At 38.8% G+C, this 18492-nt stretch overlaps 1 protein-coding gene across 3 annotated transcripts in view; it reads left to right on the top strand.

The window, feature by feature from the left end:
• The window catches only part of SEMA3A (semaphorin 3A), a 339746-nt gene that overhangs the window by 220770 nt on the left and 100484 nt on the right, over positions 1-18492 (top strand). For all 3 annotated transcript variants that reach the window (XM_075081518.1, XM_075081516.1, XM_075081519.1), the window contains one exon: positions 11840-11959. In XM_075081518.1, coding sequence (XP_074937619.1) covers positions 11840-11959 — 120 coding nt within the window. The remainder of the gene's footprint in view (positions 1-11839; positions 11960-18492) is intronic.

Raw genomic sequence — 18492 nt, 5'->3', positions numbered from 1 at the left:
CTGTCAGGGCTCTTCCTTTGGAGGGCATCTACGGCCAGATTTCCAGCCTGTCTATCACCAACCCTCACTGCCATCCCTGTTTCCTTTCTGGCGCCGTCTCCAGCATAGCGCTGCAATCCTTTAACAGAGCCTAAAGACCCAGGACTCCCCTTCAACCTGGGGAAACGGGAAAGGGGCATGTCCCCTGGGAGCAGGAAGGGGTGAAGTGAGCAAAAGTCCAAAGCAACAGACCTCCAGTCAGGTTAGGGACAGAATTTATTCTCAGTGTTACCTACTACACTGAGAAATGTGACTTTTGAGTTGTTGGTAGACAAATAGTGCCACTACATATCCCTTTCAACTCTGTCGGCCACCCCAGTTAATATGCTGGGATTATTAGCTTGAGGGCTGCTCACTCCTTAATCTTGCCCATGATCTTTAATATGGGCATGGTTTCCTACCAAAGCATTTCTTACCATTTGTGAGACGAGAATGAGACATTTGGTAAGCAGTGTACTGCTTTAATATTGCTGCTCTGTAAAACTGCTTTGCATAGACTACAAACAAAATAGAAAGACACATGGGAAAAAGAAGAACAAACAAAACGAACCTACAATGCCTTCACTTAGAGGCAAACTGAGCTTGGTAGAAAAGAAGTGTAATACACCAGAATCTTTCAAAGTCCTCTGGAGTTCTCTAACAGAATTTTTCCCCCCAGGAAATTCTGGCTGCACCAGCTCCAGTTCTTGGATGGACCCCCCCAACACACCCCCAGCATAAAGCCTCGCTATGGCTCTTAGTTCAGATGTTGCTCCTACAGCTTGTGTTCATTTAGGCATTTGCATATATTTCTTTATATGAACTGACCAAGGCAAATCAGTTACTGTAAGGTAATAAATAACTTGTGTACTTATACAGAGGAAGAATTAAGTTGGCAGTTGTTCAGATTTTCATATTTTACCCATTTTGTATCATGGGAAGTTATTTAAGACTTTGAGTATGGGGAACAAATTGATATAGATCAAGAAAAAAGCTAATTTTCCAATTTTGGGCTTATTTTTCTGTTTATAGGTGTGACTATAGAAATTTGCCTCTAAAGGAAACTTAATATTCATCAGATTTAATGCAGCCTTTCAGAAATGTTTTCTTCGTTGTTTTTGAAATACAAAGTCACAGAGTCAGCAAATGGGAAGTAAAGGAGAAATGAAGAAAAAAAGGTCCCCAAAATTATGGGGTTTAATTTTTTATCAATAGTTGTTTCTCATGAGCCCTAGTTTGGCCTTGGCAAAGTTTAAGAATTACTTTTCTTTATGTCTGAGTTACCAGCTATTGCTATTTCAAAATTATGTTGGGTGATTCCTTGTTATGATTCATCGCATCCCAAGATGGACAGAGTAAATTTATTCTTTGTACATTTCTTTGCAGAGAAACACATCAACTGGATAACTAGGAAAAATGATCGATATGTTTAGTCCCTGTTTTCTTTCAGGGCTTCAGTATGAAGCTTACGAAGTCAGAGAAAAGCCTTTCTCTTGGTGCCAGTCATTTTTTGTTTTTTCACCTGAATTGTCTTCATATTTTTTTCTGTTTTAGCAAAAAGCCTGGGTTTTTGGTGTTTTGTGTTTTTTTGGTTGGCTTGGTTTATTTTTGGTTTTTTTTTACTGTTGCTCTAGTAAAAGGAAGGCTAGTTTAAAAATTAAGGATACATCTACTCTGAAAGATCACAAATCACAGTTCCTTTATACTCAAGATGTGGTCACTATGTCAATGCTAAATTAGCCCACAACTAATTTTCTTTTTGTTACTTACATACACCAAGAACAGGTCTACTAAATTCCTCCCTGCTGCACACAGGTCTAAAATATTGTCTTTTTTCTTTTGTAGTAAGTAAAAGAACTAAATACTAGCTAAAGGGAATGTTCTTAAAATAACCTAGCAAATAATATGCAATTATTCCCTATGTCAAAGCTAATGCTTTGTTCAGTTTCCACATCTTCATGTCAACAGAAGATCTTTAAAAAAAGCTTTCAGTGTAGAGAAAGTTTTATGTTCTGAAGATGGTGGAACAAGAAAAGTAAGAACAGTAAATAAAGAGAGAAACTACCTCTTTCTCTCTTGCTTTTGGGGTTTTGTTTGTTTGTTTGTTATTTTTATTTTTCTGACTGAGTGATGTGACCTGTGTTGGATCAAATCATCTGTTGATATCCTTTTCCCTTGAGTAATTCCTTCCTGATTAACATCTTCCAAAACTTTAGGTTACTATACATGTATCATGAATATAAAAGAACCCCCACAAAACAAAAAACAACCCTGAAAACCAACTTAACAATCCCCTTCCCCCCCCACCCCCAAAAACTGCTCAGCAAACTCTCATTTCAACAGTTTCACTTTGGTGCCGAATTTTTTCTGAGTGGGAATTTTTGGCTTCTGACACTTAAGGTTTCTCTGTTCAGCATCTCTCTGTGGTGCCAGAATAGTCTGATATCCACAATATCAAAAAGTTTGATTCCCACAGCAATGCACACGTAACTTCGTAGTCTAGCTTACAGAGTATGTTTATTTACAGGCACACATATTGCTAAGAAACTGTCCCTTCCTTATAGATGCCACAATCTTTTGCTTCCTTTCAGCACTTCATGGTTTTACATTCACTTTCAACCCAGAAATTCTGAGTGTATTTGTCTTAGGTAGCTGTGAGTGGAAGTCGTTACAGGATATGCCTGTAATATGCTGAATAAAGGCAAGCTGACTGATACGGAGTCAAAATGCTTTATGTGCCTACAACAGGCTTGACAACCTGTTTGTCTGAAATACTCCACCCAAGTAGCAGGTGTTGATCCTATTCGGAAAGGCGGGGTGTAATCTGATTTCACCAGGAGACAGGTGATTACTCCACCCAGATAGAAGAGATAGACCAGAGACACTGTTTAGAACTAGACTGTGGTTGCAACTTAAATTGCTGCTGGGCTTGGTGAGACTGCTTGAGCTGAAACCAAGCATTTCTTTGCTAATAAAGCCATGCCCAAAATGTGGGACAGGTTTATTCTACAGAACAAAACCAATTTTGCTTTAAAGTTATGGTCAGAAAAGAACTGGCTTCTGCTTGACCTCAAGGCTTCCCAATGTTTTGAGTTGTTCCTGAAATACTCTTCTGCTCTTTAAATAAATTCATTCTGTGCTGTAGGATGTACATCCTACTGAAAAACATAACAATTCAAAATAAAGGAAGCTTGCTAATGCTCATGGAAAGGTTTAATGTACAACAATCATGCTGTGGCTGCAAAATCATGAAAACCCACTCGTTTGCTGGACTGCGTCCACAAAAGACTGTTTTGTCTTGTTAACTACACATTAATCAGATGTACAAAAATACGAGATGTCATTAAATCAGGTATTTAGTGCTGCAGCCTTTTCTTGGCAGGCTTCTAGCTGTTCACAGGTCCAGAACAATTATTATCTGCATCTGCTGAATGAAGATGTAAGAACTGGAAACATGCCTTGTAATTTGAACATACTGAATACAGAAAAATGTGAAGAAATTTTACTTCCTAAGATCACTATGTCATATGGTTAGTGCTAATGACAAAGATTTGAAGGCCTGATGTGTTTAGTCAGTGCAGTCAAGGAAGGCATCTTTAAAGCATGGCTTCTAATGAGTTCTTCTTAATGGCTGTTGGTTTACGACTGTTTTCAGGACAGACCTTAGGAAGTTTTCCACCTGGCTTAGCTACCTCCATGATTAGCCTTAGTGGTAAACTCTGGGCCAAATGACCAAGTACCAGTGGTGACCACCAGATTTGCAACTAGGCAGGCAGGCAGCCAGGGAGACATTTTGTGTTTCACCCTCACTAATACAAAGCAAGAACCAGAGGAGCTTTCCATCTGCTCTGCAAGTGTGCTGACAGTACAACTGTTTGCTAACATGGCATGGAGCTTTGTGGCTTGAAGGAATCAGGATATATCTGCTTTTTTTCAGTGGCTTTTTAAAATCATATACTTTGTTAGCTGGCTTCTTTTTTCCTGTCTTGATGCTTTAATGGTTTAAATTCATGCAGACATCCTGAAGCTTGAGTAAATTATACATTTTAAATATTCTCATAAACTCTTGTTGTATCAAAAAATCAGAGAGATAACAGGCAAAACTTAATTGCTTGACAGCAGAGGAAAATCTAAATAAGGAATTAATCAATGGTTCCTCTTTAAAGTTGGCAGCGGTCACCATGCCTAAGAGCAGTGTTATTCCTGACATCTCCAGAGGGGTCAAGACCTCCAAATCATGATCCAATTTAAGGGCTACTGGATCTGGGGATCTGTCAGCTTTTTCAAAGCTCTGGTGTGCAAAGACAAGTACAATAAGAATTCAGTCCACAAAATAACAGATTTATAAAAGGGACTAGGTATTTTGTTTACCCAGACATATTCTACGTTTATATTGGACACGTGTGTGTGTGTGATGCAGTACACACTGCTTATACGGCTTTGACTAATGGGGAGGTAATCTCCAAGAGCTAAGTTAATAGAAATCCCTTTCTGTAACACAGACCACAATATTTCAGCTGTTCAACTAACTTCACTCAGCACTGCAGACTGACTCTTTTTCAGAGGGCAGGACTATAAAACATTGATCTTGCTATTTACAAGGTACAATAATGATAAAACGGGGAGGGAAATGATGTAATTGATCCGAACTGCAAGGGGTACAAAGTAATAAATCGTAGTCTGCAAATGTTTTCATGACAGCTGGCCTCCCCTGCTCTAAAATCATACACCTGCCTATACAGGTTCAGCTGGAAGGTTATCTCATCGAGTACAGGTGCCAGGAGGCATCACTTCCCCACCCATTAATGCCTGTACAAAGCTCCTAGTACTTGGGGACTTTCCCATTACTGCCAATGCAGCACTTAGCACTGTAGCTTTGCATCAGTGTTACCAACTAGCTTACTCCAGTAAAATAAAATTTTAAAAGATCATTGCATTTTGACAGGATTGGAATAATTTTCTTTGTTCCACACCTATCCTGGGCCTCTTTGGGCAGACTGTGCTCTTTGACCAATGTTTTCAAGTGCTACTGTAAGAGAAAGGGGAACAGCAACAATTTTTAAATAGTCTTACTGCATTTTACAAAAACTTGCACTCAAGCAGCAGGAACTGTGAAAGCATATGCCATGTAGAGCTCACCCTGAAGAGGACTTCTTTGCACATGCTTTGTGACATGCTAAAGTGTTTGAAGCATCTAGCTGAGAATCAATCATCTGTGTACGTGGCAATCACATTTATTGCACTAAACGCTCCAGAAATATTTTCCTTAAAACAATGATGCTGCATGGTGAAGAAGATACCTACCTGATACAGACTGAACTGATCGCAGCTGGCAGTAGCCCACCAGCAAAAGAGGGAAGTTAAAAAGCTCCCCGCTAAGTCCAGAACATCTTTCATCATTGTGATAAACTTGAATGACAGCAGTAATATCAGGGATTACTTATTCTCCATGGATATCCCTGACCTTGCCACTTCAGAATTCAACTAATTGGACAGAAGAAGAAAAAAAAAAGTAAATATATTAATTAAACTCATGTATGGGACTTTATATGGAAACTTTCCATCCACTTTGATTTGAAAGACAAAACACGTATTTATTTTGTTTGTCCAGCTGTTAGACGATAGCTTTAAATCCCCTTGTCCATCCAGTTTAGACAAAACCTTCTGATATTTTAATCACTTGTCTATGTAGGAAGGCTGAAATAAAGGAAGAATGTATTACAGGGTCTGATCCTTATCTGGATTAAATCAGCAGAAAACTGTTGAAGCTAATGATACTGTAAGGGATTATTTAGCCTTCTACTTATTCCTCTGAATAATCTGGCCATTTGCATTTGCTGTAATATCTGAGAAGCAGTATGGACATCAATGCTGGTTAAAAAAAAAAAAAAAGCTTTCTTAAAATGAGAAAAATCTGGATATTAGTTGGTCACAGGGACTTACCCTTTAACTTCCACTTAAAAAGATGTCATTAAAAACTCTTTGCTGCATCAGTAATCCAGATTGAAGGATGTAAGGTCCAGGCTTCTGGAGAAGACATAATTACTGGAAACTCATAAAAACCACCTAAATTCTGTTTTAATTTTCATATGCAGAGCAGATGTTTTGACAGATGGATGGACTTTATTTTTGTAACTGTCCAGGAAAAGTCTGCGTAACACAGCCTAATCAGTGTTACATATCTGTAGTGTTTGTTTTTCAATCTTTCTGCATTTGGCTCCTATGCTTTTGGTTGCAGACTTTTTCTTTTTAATTTATTTTTGCAGGCTGATCTCTCTCTGCATAAGACCTTCTATCAATTTGATATATAAATATTAGAAAACTCTTAAAAAATAAGTGTGTATGTTTGGTTAGTAAGTCAGGCATATTGATCTTCATATAGTGGGAGCCCTTCTGGAAAACTTAATTATCACTTTATCTCCTCTTCAAGACAGGCCTTCTGCCCTTATACACAGTATATAATATTTGGAATTGAAATATAGAGTTAAGATCTCTTTCCAGACTCACTGGACCTCTTTGACTTTAATTCACACTCTAAATGGAAGTGGCAGTCTAATAATTTCTCAACTTGTTCTACAAATAGGAGTTTAGTACAGCAGAATTTGCGGTGGGGTTGGTGCTTTGGCTGCGTTACCGTAATATGATGCAAATGGCTTTAGCCACTTTCATTTCAATAAACCTTCAGTGTGGAGCTGAGGATCTGAACCCCATAACCTCCTCAGTCAAGATTAGAGGAAGCATAAACATCTATAATGTACCTGAAGTTAAAACCTTTTACTCAGGAACACCCAGTAAACTTCTGGGGCGCTGTTCCTTCCAGGTAGCCAAATGAACCTTTAACTCCTGTACGCAAGGCAGAACGGATTCAGCTGGATGTCCTTGTGCCCTCCTATGCCACACCAACCCCAGGAAAGCCTGCAGTGTCTGCTTGGGCTTTGGTGAGGGGTACGGTCCATAATTCCCCCAAGCAGAGAAACAAACGGGATTGTGCCCCATGTTTAGGGTGAGCCCTTCAGCTGCTGCACATGGCAGAGCCGGGGCAGGGCCCAACCGTTCCTTTGGCCGTGCTTTGGAGGATGTTGGCAATCATGCCATTACAGAGCTGTTTGAGAAGAAGCTCCAGCAGTCATGCTGTAAAAACAGTCGCTACCTGAGGAAGTCCCCTCTGTCAGGACAGAGACAGAAAGACCTCACAGGCTATGCTAAGAGGTCTCAGACATGAGCTTAGCTGCTCCGATTTTAAGACAGAGATACTTCTGCACAAGGCCAAAGGCAGAACCTACAGCTCCTGGCGAAACCTTATACCATTTATTGAAATATAAATGAAGATTAATCCTCTCCCGGGCTAGGCAAGATAAGTGAATGGGGGTTTTGAGGACTGCAGTAACTCCCACATGATGTACCTAATTTTCTCTTTGAATATCTACCTCAATCATTCTGTACCATATGCAATCACTTATGCTTTCTGCTTTACGTACATTTATATAAACTCAAGCTTTAGGGCATAAACCAGTGTTGAGCTTTATATAGACAAGAAGTTTCCTGATATTAAGTAGCCAATTATAATAAACAGGATTATTAAGTGAAAGAATTTATAATGACTCACTATGGTGATTCCAGTGCTCCTCTTCTTTAAGATTTTTTTTCATAAGCCATCTAAGTAATACTTTCCTGCCTATGGAGAACTTTGCAAACCTTGCATTCATTCTCATTCACATTATTAGGCTAAAAGTATTTTGAACTCCTACTCCACTCTGCTTTCACACATGAAAAAAAAGCAAAAACAAACCCTGATTTCCACCTGGAAAATAATTTTTTAAAGTCTAATTTTCTTCCTTTGACTGTTTTACTTGAAGAAGAACAATATTCAATGGGTATGGATAAGTCCAGAATATATTCTCTTTAAACAACATACCTTTCCCAGGGAAAGTGAAAATGGATACAGTGGTACTGGGGGGCTGAACTCGCAGACAGTGTTTAAATTCCCTGACAATTTGTTCCTTACAGCTTCTGGCTCTGAGTTGCTTCCTCATCCCCTTGCGGATATTTTCTCCCGTCTGCTGTATTTTACCAAGATACTACATTTCTTTTATTGTCTTTGTCTCCTTTCCAGTGGCTTACACTCTGAGATCATGTAGTGAAATGCCTCCTTCTGCTGGCACAGACCTTCCCACTAACAATATAGTGCTGGCCTGGGGGTCTGGCAAGGGGAGACGCTGCTGCCAAGTGGGACAAGCCCAGCTGGAGACACCCAAGTCATTCCAGGCGTCCAGCCAAGGGGGTCGGGGAGTTGCTTTGTAGTCGAGCTGACGTAGTCACCGGTATTGGGACGGGCAGAGCTGTCTGCCAGGTTTCACAACTGGAGGTACCATTGCAGGAGCCTTGCACTGAGGGCAGGACTAGGGAAGCGGAGACTGAAAATGGGAGTGGGTCACCCAAGTTTCATGTTGTGGCGGACCCAAGTCACCTCACTGCACCCACGCTTTTCCTGATCAGAATATCCTCTTCAGCATACATGTGTGCTGAGATTTGGAGTCTGAGCCAACCATTCAAAGCAGATAAAGTTGTTACAGTATAGATTTACGGGAAGCTTTTTTTACCCATAGCCACGGTAACTGGGAAATCCTAATATTCACCATCACAGAGCAGACTCTTGCTAAGTTCAGAATAACACTCACAAATGCACAGAAACATTTCTGTACATCATGTTCTACCTGTGCATCCGTACTTGAGCACAGTTAGACAAAGGAAGGAATCTGATTACCCTGCAATTGAAATAAATGCGCCCGTTGCTATTGTTCCAGCAAGAATAGCACTGGCTCCTAGGCAGGGCAGAAACTTCACTTTGAACTTCCTGAGTTAACAAGGGCTTAAATCAGAACTGTAACTTTACTTTGATGTCATTTATTGTGGTTTAATACCCCTCTTTATTTATTTTTTTACAATCATGTAAAATATATAAAGAAACTTAATCCGTTAGGGAGGTGTACGAGAATTTACTGAATAGACCTTAATGGTTCCTTTATGCAGCTATAAAACACAGGGAAGCTATAAGAGCAGTCTGAACTGGAGTAGGAACTTTAAATGCTATATACATTTATTTGTCATAGTCAAAGGTTTATTGCTGTAGGTATTTACCTTCCCCATTGTTTAACTAGGTTGTGTATTTCCCAGACATCTATGGTAAAAAACATGTTGTACAAGGAATTAAGGAGAGCTTAAAAGCAGGGATGAATAAGCCAAATCTGCTTTTGGAAATATATTCTAAATCCAGAGTAACTTTACTGATATTAACACAGTTACACTACTATCAATCCTGAGCCCTTGAAGCACAAATATGGCTATGAGAGAGCTGATACACCCACCCACCCCCCCACCCACCCCCAGGCTAATCTGGAATAATTCAGTGAAGCTGATGATAGAATTTTTCATAATTTCCATCCATAGAAATCAAAGACGACTCTGCCCCTAAACTAAGTAGGGTTTTCCATCTCACCTTTAAAGTATTAGCTATCTAATACCTACCTGCTGTATATTATAGATAAGCAGCTGAACAGTATTTAGCGAGTGCATACAGAGTCACAGGTGGCATGTTGCTGTAAATCAGAATAGCTCCTCTGAAGTCAGCACAACCTGTTTCTGTTCACACTCGCTGTGGATCTAGCCCACATTCTCACGGCGTTTTGCAAAGGTATGCGTCCACTGGCCTTTCACATTTCGTGTTCTTCAGGCAGGAAATTTTTAAAATCTTTAACAAACAGTAATAGTAGACCACAAAGACATTTTTAAAATCATGATACATCAAACCAGACAAAGCAAAGCACAGTCGTGCTGAAACAGCGGTGTGATTGAATTGGCCAGATACAACTCTAAGTGAGAAAAATCTGAATTAGTTAATAATGTACAAAGCATTGTTCAGTTTTAAATTATGTAGAGTCGAAGTCAGATGCTCCACCTGAGACACAGAATATCAGAGTTTAAGACAGGATCTATTTCAATTTTGTTCATTTTTAATGTTACATGAATTTGCGATATTTGTCCATTTTTATTCTTGCATTGAATTATTAGCACACTTTCATAGTTTTTCCATATTTCTTTTATTCAAAGGAACAAAGGACAACAACATTAAGAACGACATTAAAACATACATTGTTATTTTGATGATTTATGGCAGGTATTTACTTAGTAATCTACCACTGTGACAGTGGAATGCAGTCTGTGGATACACACACATGTAATAAATGTATGTTCATGTTTATACATGTGTTGGAGGAGGAATACGTATGCACCAGAAACTGTGTGTGTTTTTATTAAGAAGGTCAGAATGGAAAGAATTAAGAAAGACCCCTGGTAACATCCATCTCTATTTCTTTCAATTTCCTGTTGGATTACCTTAACTGTCTCTATGTTTTCTCTTCCTTCTCAGTTGGGAAGATTACTTAAGTTATCAGCAGTAAGCCAAAGACGTAGTAAGATTCTATATGCTTTTCTCTGGGTGCTCTTTTTAATACAGTGCCATTATCTGTTACGCACACAAACAAGAGAAATGGAAGACCAATGTCGTTTCAGTCCCATCTTTTATGTAGATCCACAGTATTTTATCTGTGCTTATTTTATCACTGCTTTTTCCTGTGGTGACCTAAGGCATGCCTCAGACTGCACATGAATTTTCCTGGAAAAGCCATTTTTCTGTGTTTGAGAGTATCTGGATTAATTAGCAAACAAGTTACAGAGAGGGGTGATACCAGTCAGTGAGACTTCTGTGAAGGCGGTAGTTCAGGTGGTGTTTCGTGGCCCTGGTCCACTTGGAGAGGTACAGTCGAGTGCTGTACCGAAAAAGTCACCAAACATGCATAGAAAAGTTTCCTTCATTTTTAACACAAACTTTACTGGAAATAGTTATTTTATTTCAGTGTTCTTATTTTTCTCCTATTTGAAATCCATTATTTGTAATTGTGTCAGTAGACTGATTCGCAAGCGTTGACGTATTTCTTTTCATTGTTAGACTTGATTGAAATAAAAATATTAAATAAACAGAAAAATTAACATCTTGACTATCAGGTTAGACATTTCCATTTTAATAGCATTGGGCATTAATAATGGCATTTTTGTTAACAGCTAACAGATAATGTTTGTACTAGGGACTGTTAACGTTTCTATTAAGTTTTTAATTGCTGAGAACTAGAATTACTCATAAGGGGTAATTTACCTAGGTAAAAAATGTAAACTTCAAGTTTTGCAAAGCTTATATTCTAGGGGCTGTCAGTAACTGCATTCAAGTTCAGCGTATGTAGTCATCTGTGTAAAACTGGCCCCTAAACACAGACCACGGGGGTGAGGCAGCGTTCATATTATTGTTAGAAATTTTATATCAATGATTTGTTTTTCATCAAATCCCTCCATCTGGCCCATCTTTCTTCTAATTATTACTTAATTGAATACAAGCAAGCAGTTGGTTCATTTTTCTTCATTATTTCATTCTGGCACATTTCTATAAATGGGTTTTGTCTTACAAACACAGCAATAGCATAAATTACAAAGATGAAGCGTGTCTGAAACAAAAATTAGGAAATTTTTTTGTGTAATCTTTTCTTCAGGGGCGGATGCGTTATTAAATGGCAACCAAAGATATTTAAATGAGAACCTAAATCAGGCTATTTATTAAATGCTTAGCAATAAACAAGCTTATAAACAGCATCAAATGGTCACGCTTTTAAAATCTGTTCATTCAGCCATACATTCCTAACAGAGAAGAGCTCCCATTAGTCATAATTACTGAATTAACTTTGTGGATACATTTTTTTTCCCCTTTTCTTTGCAGAGAGAATGTGCTAATTTCATCAAGGTGCTTAAGGCTTACAACCAAACCCACTTGTACGCCTGTGGAACAGGGGCCTTTCATCCAGTCTGCACGTACATTGAAGTTGGAAGCCATCCTGAGGTAAACTACCTTCATATTTTTCTTTTTTCCTCTTTTTAGTCTTTGGTGGTGTTTAGCCACAACGTTGTCCTGCCAAGATGCACTCTCACTAGTTTCTGCGGCTCGGTGAGTGGATCTGGTACGACCTGCTCCTGGATCAGGTGCTGACGTGCTGATGGATAAATCACAGCAGGATCTGTACTTTTCTCCCCTACACAGCATCTTTTCCTCCAGGGGCTTAAATAAATATGAGCAAGCCCATTCTGCCTGGTTCCTGAAGTTAAAAGCACTGTCTTTTTTCGGTCAGGACAGCTACCAGCTATAAGAGGGGTAGTTCAGCCCCAGTGCTTATTCTGGGGCCAACTCTGTCCTTTGTTCTCCTACCAGTCAGTACAGCCTGGCACTGTGGCATCTTTCTCCCACCTGGGAATTAAAAGTGTGTCACACATTCATAAATCCCACTTCTCAGATTCGTCCTAACACACTGAAAGTTTTTCATACATGACCTAGGTTTTGTTTTCTTACTTTTTAGTGAAAAATAAGTCACTTTTCCTCTCTCTGTCCACCTATTTTTTTAATCTGTGGTTTGCTGATTTTTGCATAGTGTCGCAGAAACCTTGCAGTAGCTCTTGTTCTGTTTTGTCAGTGATCGTCACAACTAAATAGATGAGCATGGTCTTCCCAGGTGAAAAACAGTATCACTCACAAAAGCAATGGGACCCTGCTGGTTTTCCTGGCCAAAGGTTTGAACAGAATGTCTCTGTGTTCCATTTCAATACTTTTTGTCTCTAGGAAAGCCAATCTTTTATTTTGCTAAGATGAGTATGTAAAACAGATTAGTCCACTTTATTTTGTTTTCAGTCTGGCTTACCTGAGTGTTGCTCAATAGGCTGTTTCGGTCTAGCATCCAGGCTCTTGATGTGTTTTCAGCAGTCACTAATTTATGGATATGTTTTATTGGTGAATCCATAGTTGTGTTACTTGTAGCTTCTGTGATCTTTGGAGAACAGCTCTTTCGAGTTACCTTATGGTTTTGCAATTCAGGTTTGCAGATTTCCCTGAAAATAAAGACATCGTTGTTAAATGAATGAGGACTCAGTTATTTCAAAATCAGAATTTCTTCTTGTAGAAAAATTAACAGACCTTTTGAGTGTTGACTTTATAGTCTGGGAACCATTTTTCCCTATAAAAATGTCTTTTGATATTTGAAATATGATTCTTTAAAATGTTCTAACCATGAGGCTTTGAAAGGATAAAGGAACTGCAATGTAGAAAGGTTTTTTTTTTCAAATTCTTTAATGCTTTATTCCAGAATGCATTCTTGGCAATTAGTGATTGTCTCTTGACCACACACAGTATGTCATTGCTTACTGCATTAAACAGATTCTCTGCTTCCTGAGATCCATTTGGGAATTGGTAGACATATTAATTAACTCTAGTTCCGTAAGATGTGTGTCAATCAATTCTTGGCTATCTGCCAAGTGAATCTATCTGCAGAGAGATAGCTGGTATGAGGTCATTTACTTCCACATTTGGCTGTTTTATGACTGTACCATAAAACTAACACACACTTTATCAAGGATTTATAGAAAGGATGATCAAAGATGAGAGGCCAAATCTAACCTTGGTTTAACATTCTGAATTTTGAGACACTTGAGTCAACGATGTGTTTGGCCCTGGAGCTGAAAGAGGGTGCTTGTTTTAACTTCTTTTCAGCAGTCCCTATCTATGAACAAAATCTAAGTTGTTGCATTTTCAGTCATTTATGCAGTAAGTTTGTAAGTCCCTGCATGCCTGAATCATTCCCTTGACCCTTGGTTTCATCTTTTCAAACCAGGGAAGTCAGGAGTCTGTTTATATGAACTGCCTTGGACAGTTAGTTTTTTATTTCCTTTTCATACTTAGGCTATGAGTGAGATCATCTTCACCTGCCCTTCCAGTGGTGCAAGTTTCTGCATCCTTTGGTCAGTCATGCAAGAGGAGTCACTGCTTTCTGAGCCCAGGTCTGCCGATGCAGAAGGAAACTGGGGCAGGCAGGAGGCAGCAGTATCCACCTCTTGTCCGACCTTAACAAATCTGACAGTCCGCCTGGGTGCTGTCCTTTGCAAAGGTGAAAATCAGATGAACAAATTGATTTATTAGGTTTGCAGTGAAAAATAATCTGGCCTGTCTCTGTCAGCTAGAGCCTGCTCCTTCTTTCCCATACCACCCAGCCAGGAATTTCAAATGTGCATCTCCTCCTGGAGCTGGGGAAGGGGAGGGTGCTTGACTGACAGTAGCTATTAGTCGCCACAAAGGGGGGGGGGGGGGAACAATATTAACCCTCGCACCCCTGCACACTGCATCTGTGAGAGCCAGATGGTTTACGCTGTCATGTCAGACAGCAGCACTGGACATGTCAAAGGGCCATTGCTTCTGTATCATATATAGTTTATACCTCCCTAGCATACTAAAAAAGGTAAAAAGTGTAAGTGAAGACAAGTGGTTGATTTTGAGTTAAAAAATTTCCATCTGAAACATTTCCTGAAGGTTCATTTTCTGCCACACTTGTGGAAAATTAACTGACTTCACCATCTGCTTATTTATTTTTCAAGCACTTAGAGAGGTAAATGTGACGTGGTTAAGGGAATAGTCAGAGAATGTACCTACTGTCTAATAAGATCGCTTGTTTATGTGAGCTCTGAATATAACCCACCTGCCTGAGTCCAGTGGAGGAAATTAGTGTGTGCCAAACTGAAGAGGATGGAGAAGTGAAATTTAAAGAAGCAAGTGGCAAGCGATAGAGGAGACATGGGAAGCAATTGGAGCAGGTTGCGGGAGGCTGGAATATGGTACAATTTTTATGATTGGTGAAAGGAAGTAAATTACTTTGTGTGACAGTTATAAAGTAACGGGAATATGAATTTTTATCTCTGTTGCATATCTCTTCGATATGAAGCAGTGTATTGCAGCCCCATTCCATACTTGAAGAAAACCATTTCTAGTGATGAAACTAGGCAGGTCTAATTGTGTTTGATGAAGTACAGTATCAGAAATAATAATAAAAAGGTAAAAGGATATGAACAGCATGCTGTGCATCTGATTAAAAATGATCTGTGCAAATGTATACAACCTAATATGTTGTGAATTACACCGTAGTCTAAGGAGTAAAGCAGACTAATCTTCACTTAAATCCATTCCAGATGTGTAAGTGAATAACCACAGTATTTAGAGAGAAGAATAAAGTTAATGTTTGAATAGACTTTAAACACATAAGCCATGAGTAAGCAGGAAAGAGCATATTTAGAGAGAATGTAGCATGTGTATATGCAGAAAATACCGGAGGAAGCCTAATTTAAAGCTTGAGGTCATCCATTGGAAAGGTTATATTTGTACCTTCACCAAATGGGGCAAACTGGTTCGTATGCAGATGTCTATATTGTAAGTGCCTGAGTTTAGGTGAGATGACCTAACACAGACACACAGAGCAACTTCAGGGATCCGGGATTAGTCAACATGTGGCATTCTCTCCACATAACGCAATATAGTACAAGAAACCAATTACCAGACAAAACAAGAAAGTAGTTAGTAAAGCTATGTTCTGCTCCCACTAACTTCTGAGGAAACAGGATTGAATGTGTAAGTACGTTGTACTTAACGGTTGCAAAACTACACGAGTCAGATCTGTGCTTGAAAGGAACAAATCCAACTGCAGGGAGACACAGAGGTGCATTAAACCCACTAGAAAATCGCAACAGGATGCAGAATGCACCTGCCTGTGCATGCCTGAGCAGGGGGAAGGAGCCCTGCTCCCTTTCCCCAGGGCTCCCTTTGGGGTAGTTTGTGTGAACCAGCAGGGAACAGTCCTGTTTAGGAAAGAACAGGATTTTCCATTTACTTAACCCTTACGTACAGGTGGAGGTATAGAGAATACCCTATAGATCCTTTTTTTAATGCTCAGACAGGCATTGCAAGAGCTGTATAAAATTGTTTGCCAGATCCTCAGCAGGAATACATTAGGGTTTCTTCAACAGAAGTAAATCAATAGATGCTGTCCAAAGGACTAACCCGGCTTCTTTTATTGTCTTCTAATTCCAAATTTCTTGTCATTGTCCAACAGATTAGAACTCATTTTTTAACTGGGTGTACTTAAAAGATCTGGGATCACTTTACTTGCAGGTTATTTCTCATTCTTAATCAATAAAGAAGCTCTAAATTTAGTTCAGATTTACGATGTACATAAAACATTAAGTTATTGCATATGAAGTTATATAATGCTACCACCTGTAACATATTTGCTTTTTCCGGACTCTGTATTTTAAAAAACTTTGGTTCAACTCATAAAATTTTGCTGAACTATGCTTTCCACTTTTTTTTCTCCCTTCTGTACTTCACATTAGAAGAGGTCTAGAGTGCATTTTCTAAGCAGTGGACATCCTGTTCTGATACATTTGTGCATCTACCATTTTTGTCTCTCTGTATATATTATATATGTGTATATAGTGATGGAAGAGCAGGTTTTTTTCCTAAGAGAATGACTCTGAAGGAACACACTACTTGAAGGACCAGTGCTACTGCTGGTAGAAAACATGTTGTGTTTTATTTTCTAATATAAAATTCAGGGTGAAACATTGACTTCAGTAGTAGCAGATGTGGCATAAATTGGCCTAACTTCATTGAAGACAGCAAAGCTGTGTCAGTTTACATCAGTTAAGATTCTGACCTGTGGTTTTTAAGTGAAACATTTGAGCAAATGATTTTTTAAGTTAAAAATCACCTCAGGCTAATTTGCTTTCTATCTAATTAATTTTACCTTTATATGGCATTTATATGCTTACCAAATATATAGAGAAAATACGAAGGAAAATGGTACGGTTAAAGGATGATCCTCATTTGTGATATAACAATTGTGTGATATAAAAAGTCTTTGTGACTCACTAACTCTAAGCATTACTATTGTCACAGAGAAATGCCAATAAAGGAAGACCTAATTTACAGACTTTAACAGCCTATTTCAGTTCAGAGATGCTTTAACCTTTCAAACCACTAGATATCCTGTTACTATAGTACATGAAAATAAAACTGAAGAGCTTATGTACAAGCTAAGTACCTTTTAGAGCACTTCTTTCAATCGCCTGGGTAGTTTTGCTGTGGGAAAAAGAAAACTTCTCCTAGATGTTTAAAGGCGGATATACTTCATCTTGTTTCATGAAAAGCAGGATAATGATTTCTGCTACGCTGGGAAATCCCAGGTACTGGATTTTTTTGCTGTACTGGTATTTCTTGTCTGTAGAGGTTGGCAGGTAACAGGATAGTCAGTGTTAGGCACACATATGTCCAGGCATCTCACAAGGTCAGGCACCAAAATCACAGACTAAAGGGGCTTGGTTCCTCTGGAGGTTGCTGGGTCTGCAAGCCATCACCTGCTGCTCCACATGACATCGATTTCCAGTCCCTTAGGCTACCCTGTGCAAAAACTCTTCACATAAAATCAGGCTTTTCACACATGTACAGTTTACCTCCGCTGGTTAAAACAAATAGATCCTGGCATAGCTATGACCTTCCTAGCGTTTTGGAAGTATATAGTTTTATATACAGTTATATGTAGCTGTATATAGCATATAATTCTTTTTCCCAGCCATAATTCACGACATCATTGGTTGGGAAGGAATATGCTATGGGAACTTTCCAGTGACCCGAAGACAATATTTTCCAGAGGAGTACAGGGAAGGGACGGAGAACATGACTGTCCTTTCTCATCAGACAACCCGAGCGAGTCGTTTGCTCTGGGAAGGCCTGACAAATATTTCTGTAAGGAAACCAGGATGTGTTGTTGGAAGGCCTACACTTTTTTAAGCACTATCATGCAGAAGCACGTATTTCTTACAGGTTGAGTGCTATGTCCCAAATGGCACCTCTTGTTATGGGGCATTATCTTGTGGTACGTTTACAGAAGGAGGTAAAATTCAAGAGGTAACCTGATTCCCATTTAAAATACTTTTTAAAAAACTCCATATACCCCTTTCTAAACAAATATGAATCAGGTTCGTGGTTAAATACTATAATTTACGAAGGCCTGTCTGTGAATGCACTGCAGATCTCCTTTGATTTTAACTGTATCTTGAACGCTGGTTCGCTAAAGGAGAATTTAAACCAGGAAAATGCAGATTTTTCAAAACTTCTTCCTGTCACCCCAACCAAAATATAATTCCAACAAAAATTTATTTCCAGAGTAGATCTTTTAAAATAGGACTGTTAGGCTTTATGTGATAATTTAGCTGTCAGAATAGTTTAATTTATGAGGTAAACTTCTCTCAACTGAATAGCACGAATACAGCAATGGCTGACATCTTTCCTACCCCTCACTGTTGGGAAAGTCTACACAGCTGATACAAATATTTCATCCTCCACAAAGTGAGACACTGAAGAGAAAAATTTTGAAAGATATTTTTTTCCAACTATCTTATTTTAACAAAAGAAGAATCTATTTCCTAATACAAATTATAATGCATACTAAATTTTGATGTAAGCACACAAAGTATAATACTTTAAATTTGCAGCTAGTGTTCATTATC

Source organism: Phalacrocorax aristotelis, chromosome 1 (genome assembly GCF_949628215.1).
Source record: "Phalacrocorax aristotelis chromosome 1, bGulAri2.1, whole genome shotgun sequence".
NCBI lineage: Eukaryota > Metazoa > Chordata > Aves > Suliformes > Phalacrocoracidae > Phalacrocorax > Phalacrocorax aristotelis.
The sequence above is the reverse complement of the archived record's forward strand: the minus strand, read 5'-3'. Positions and strand labels throughout refer to the sequence as shown.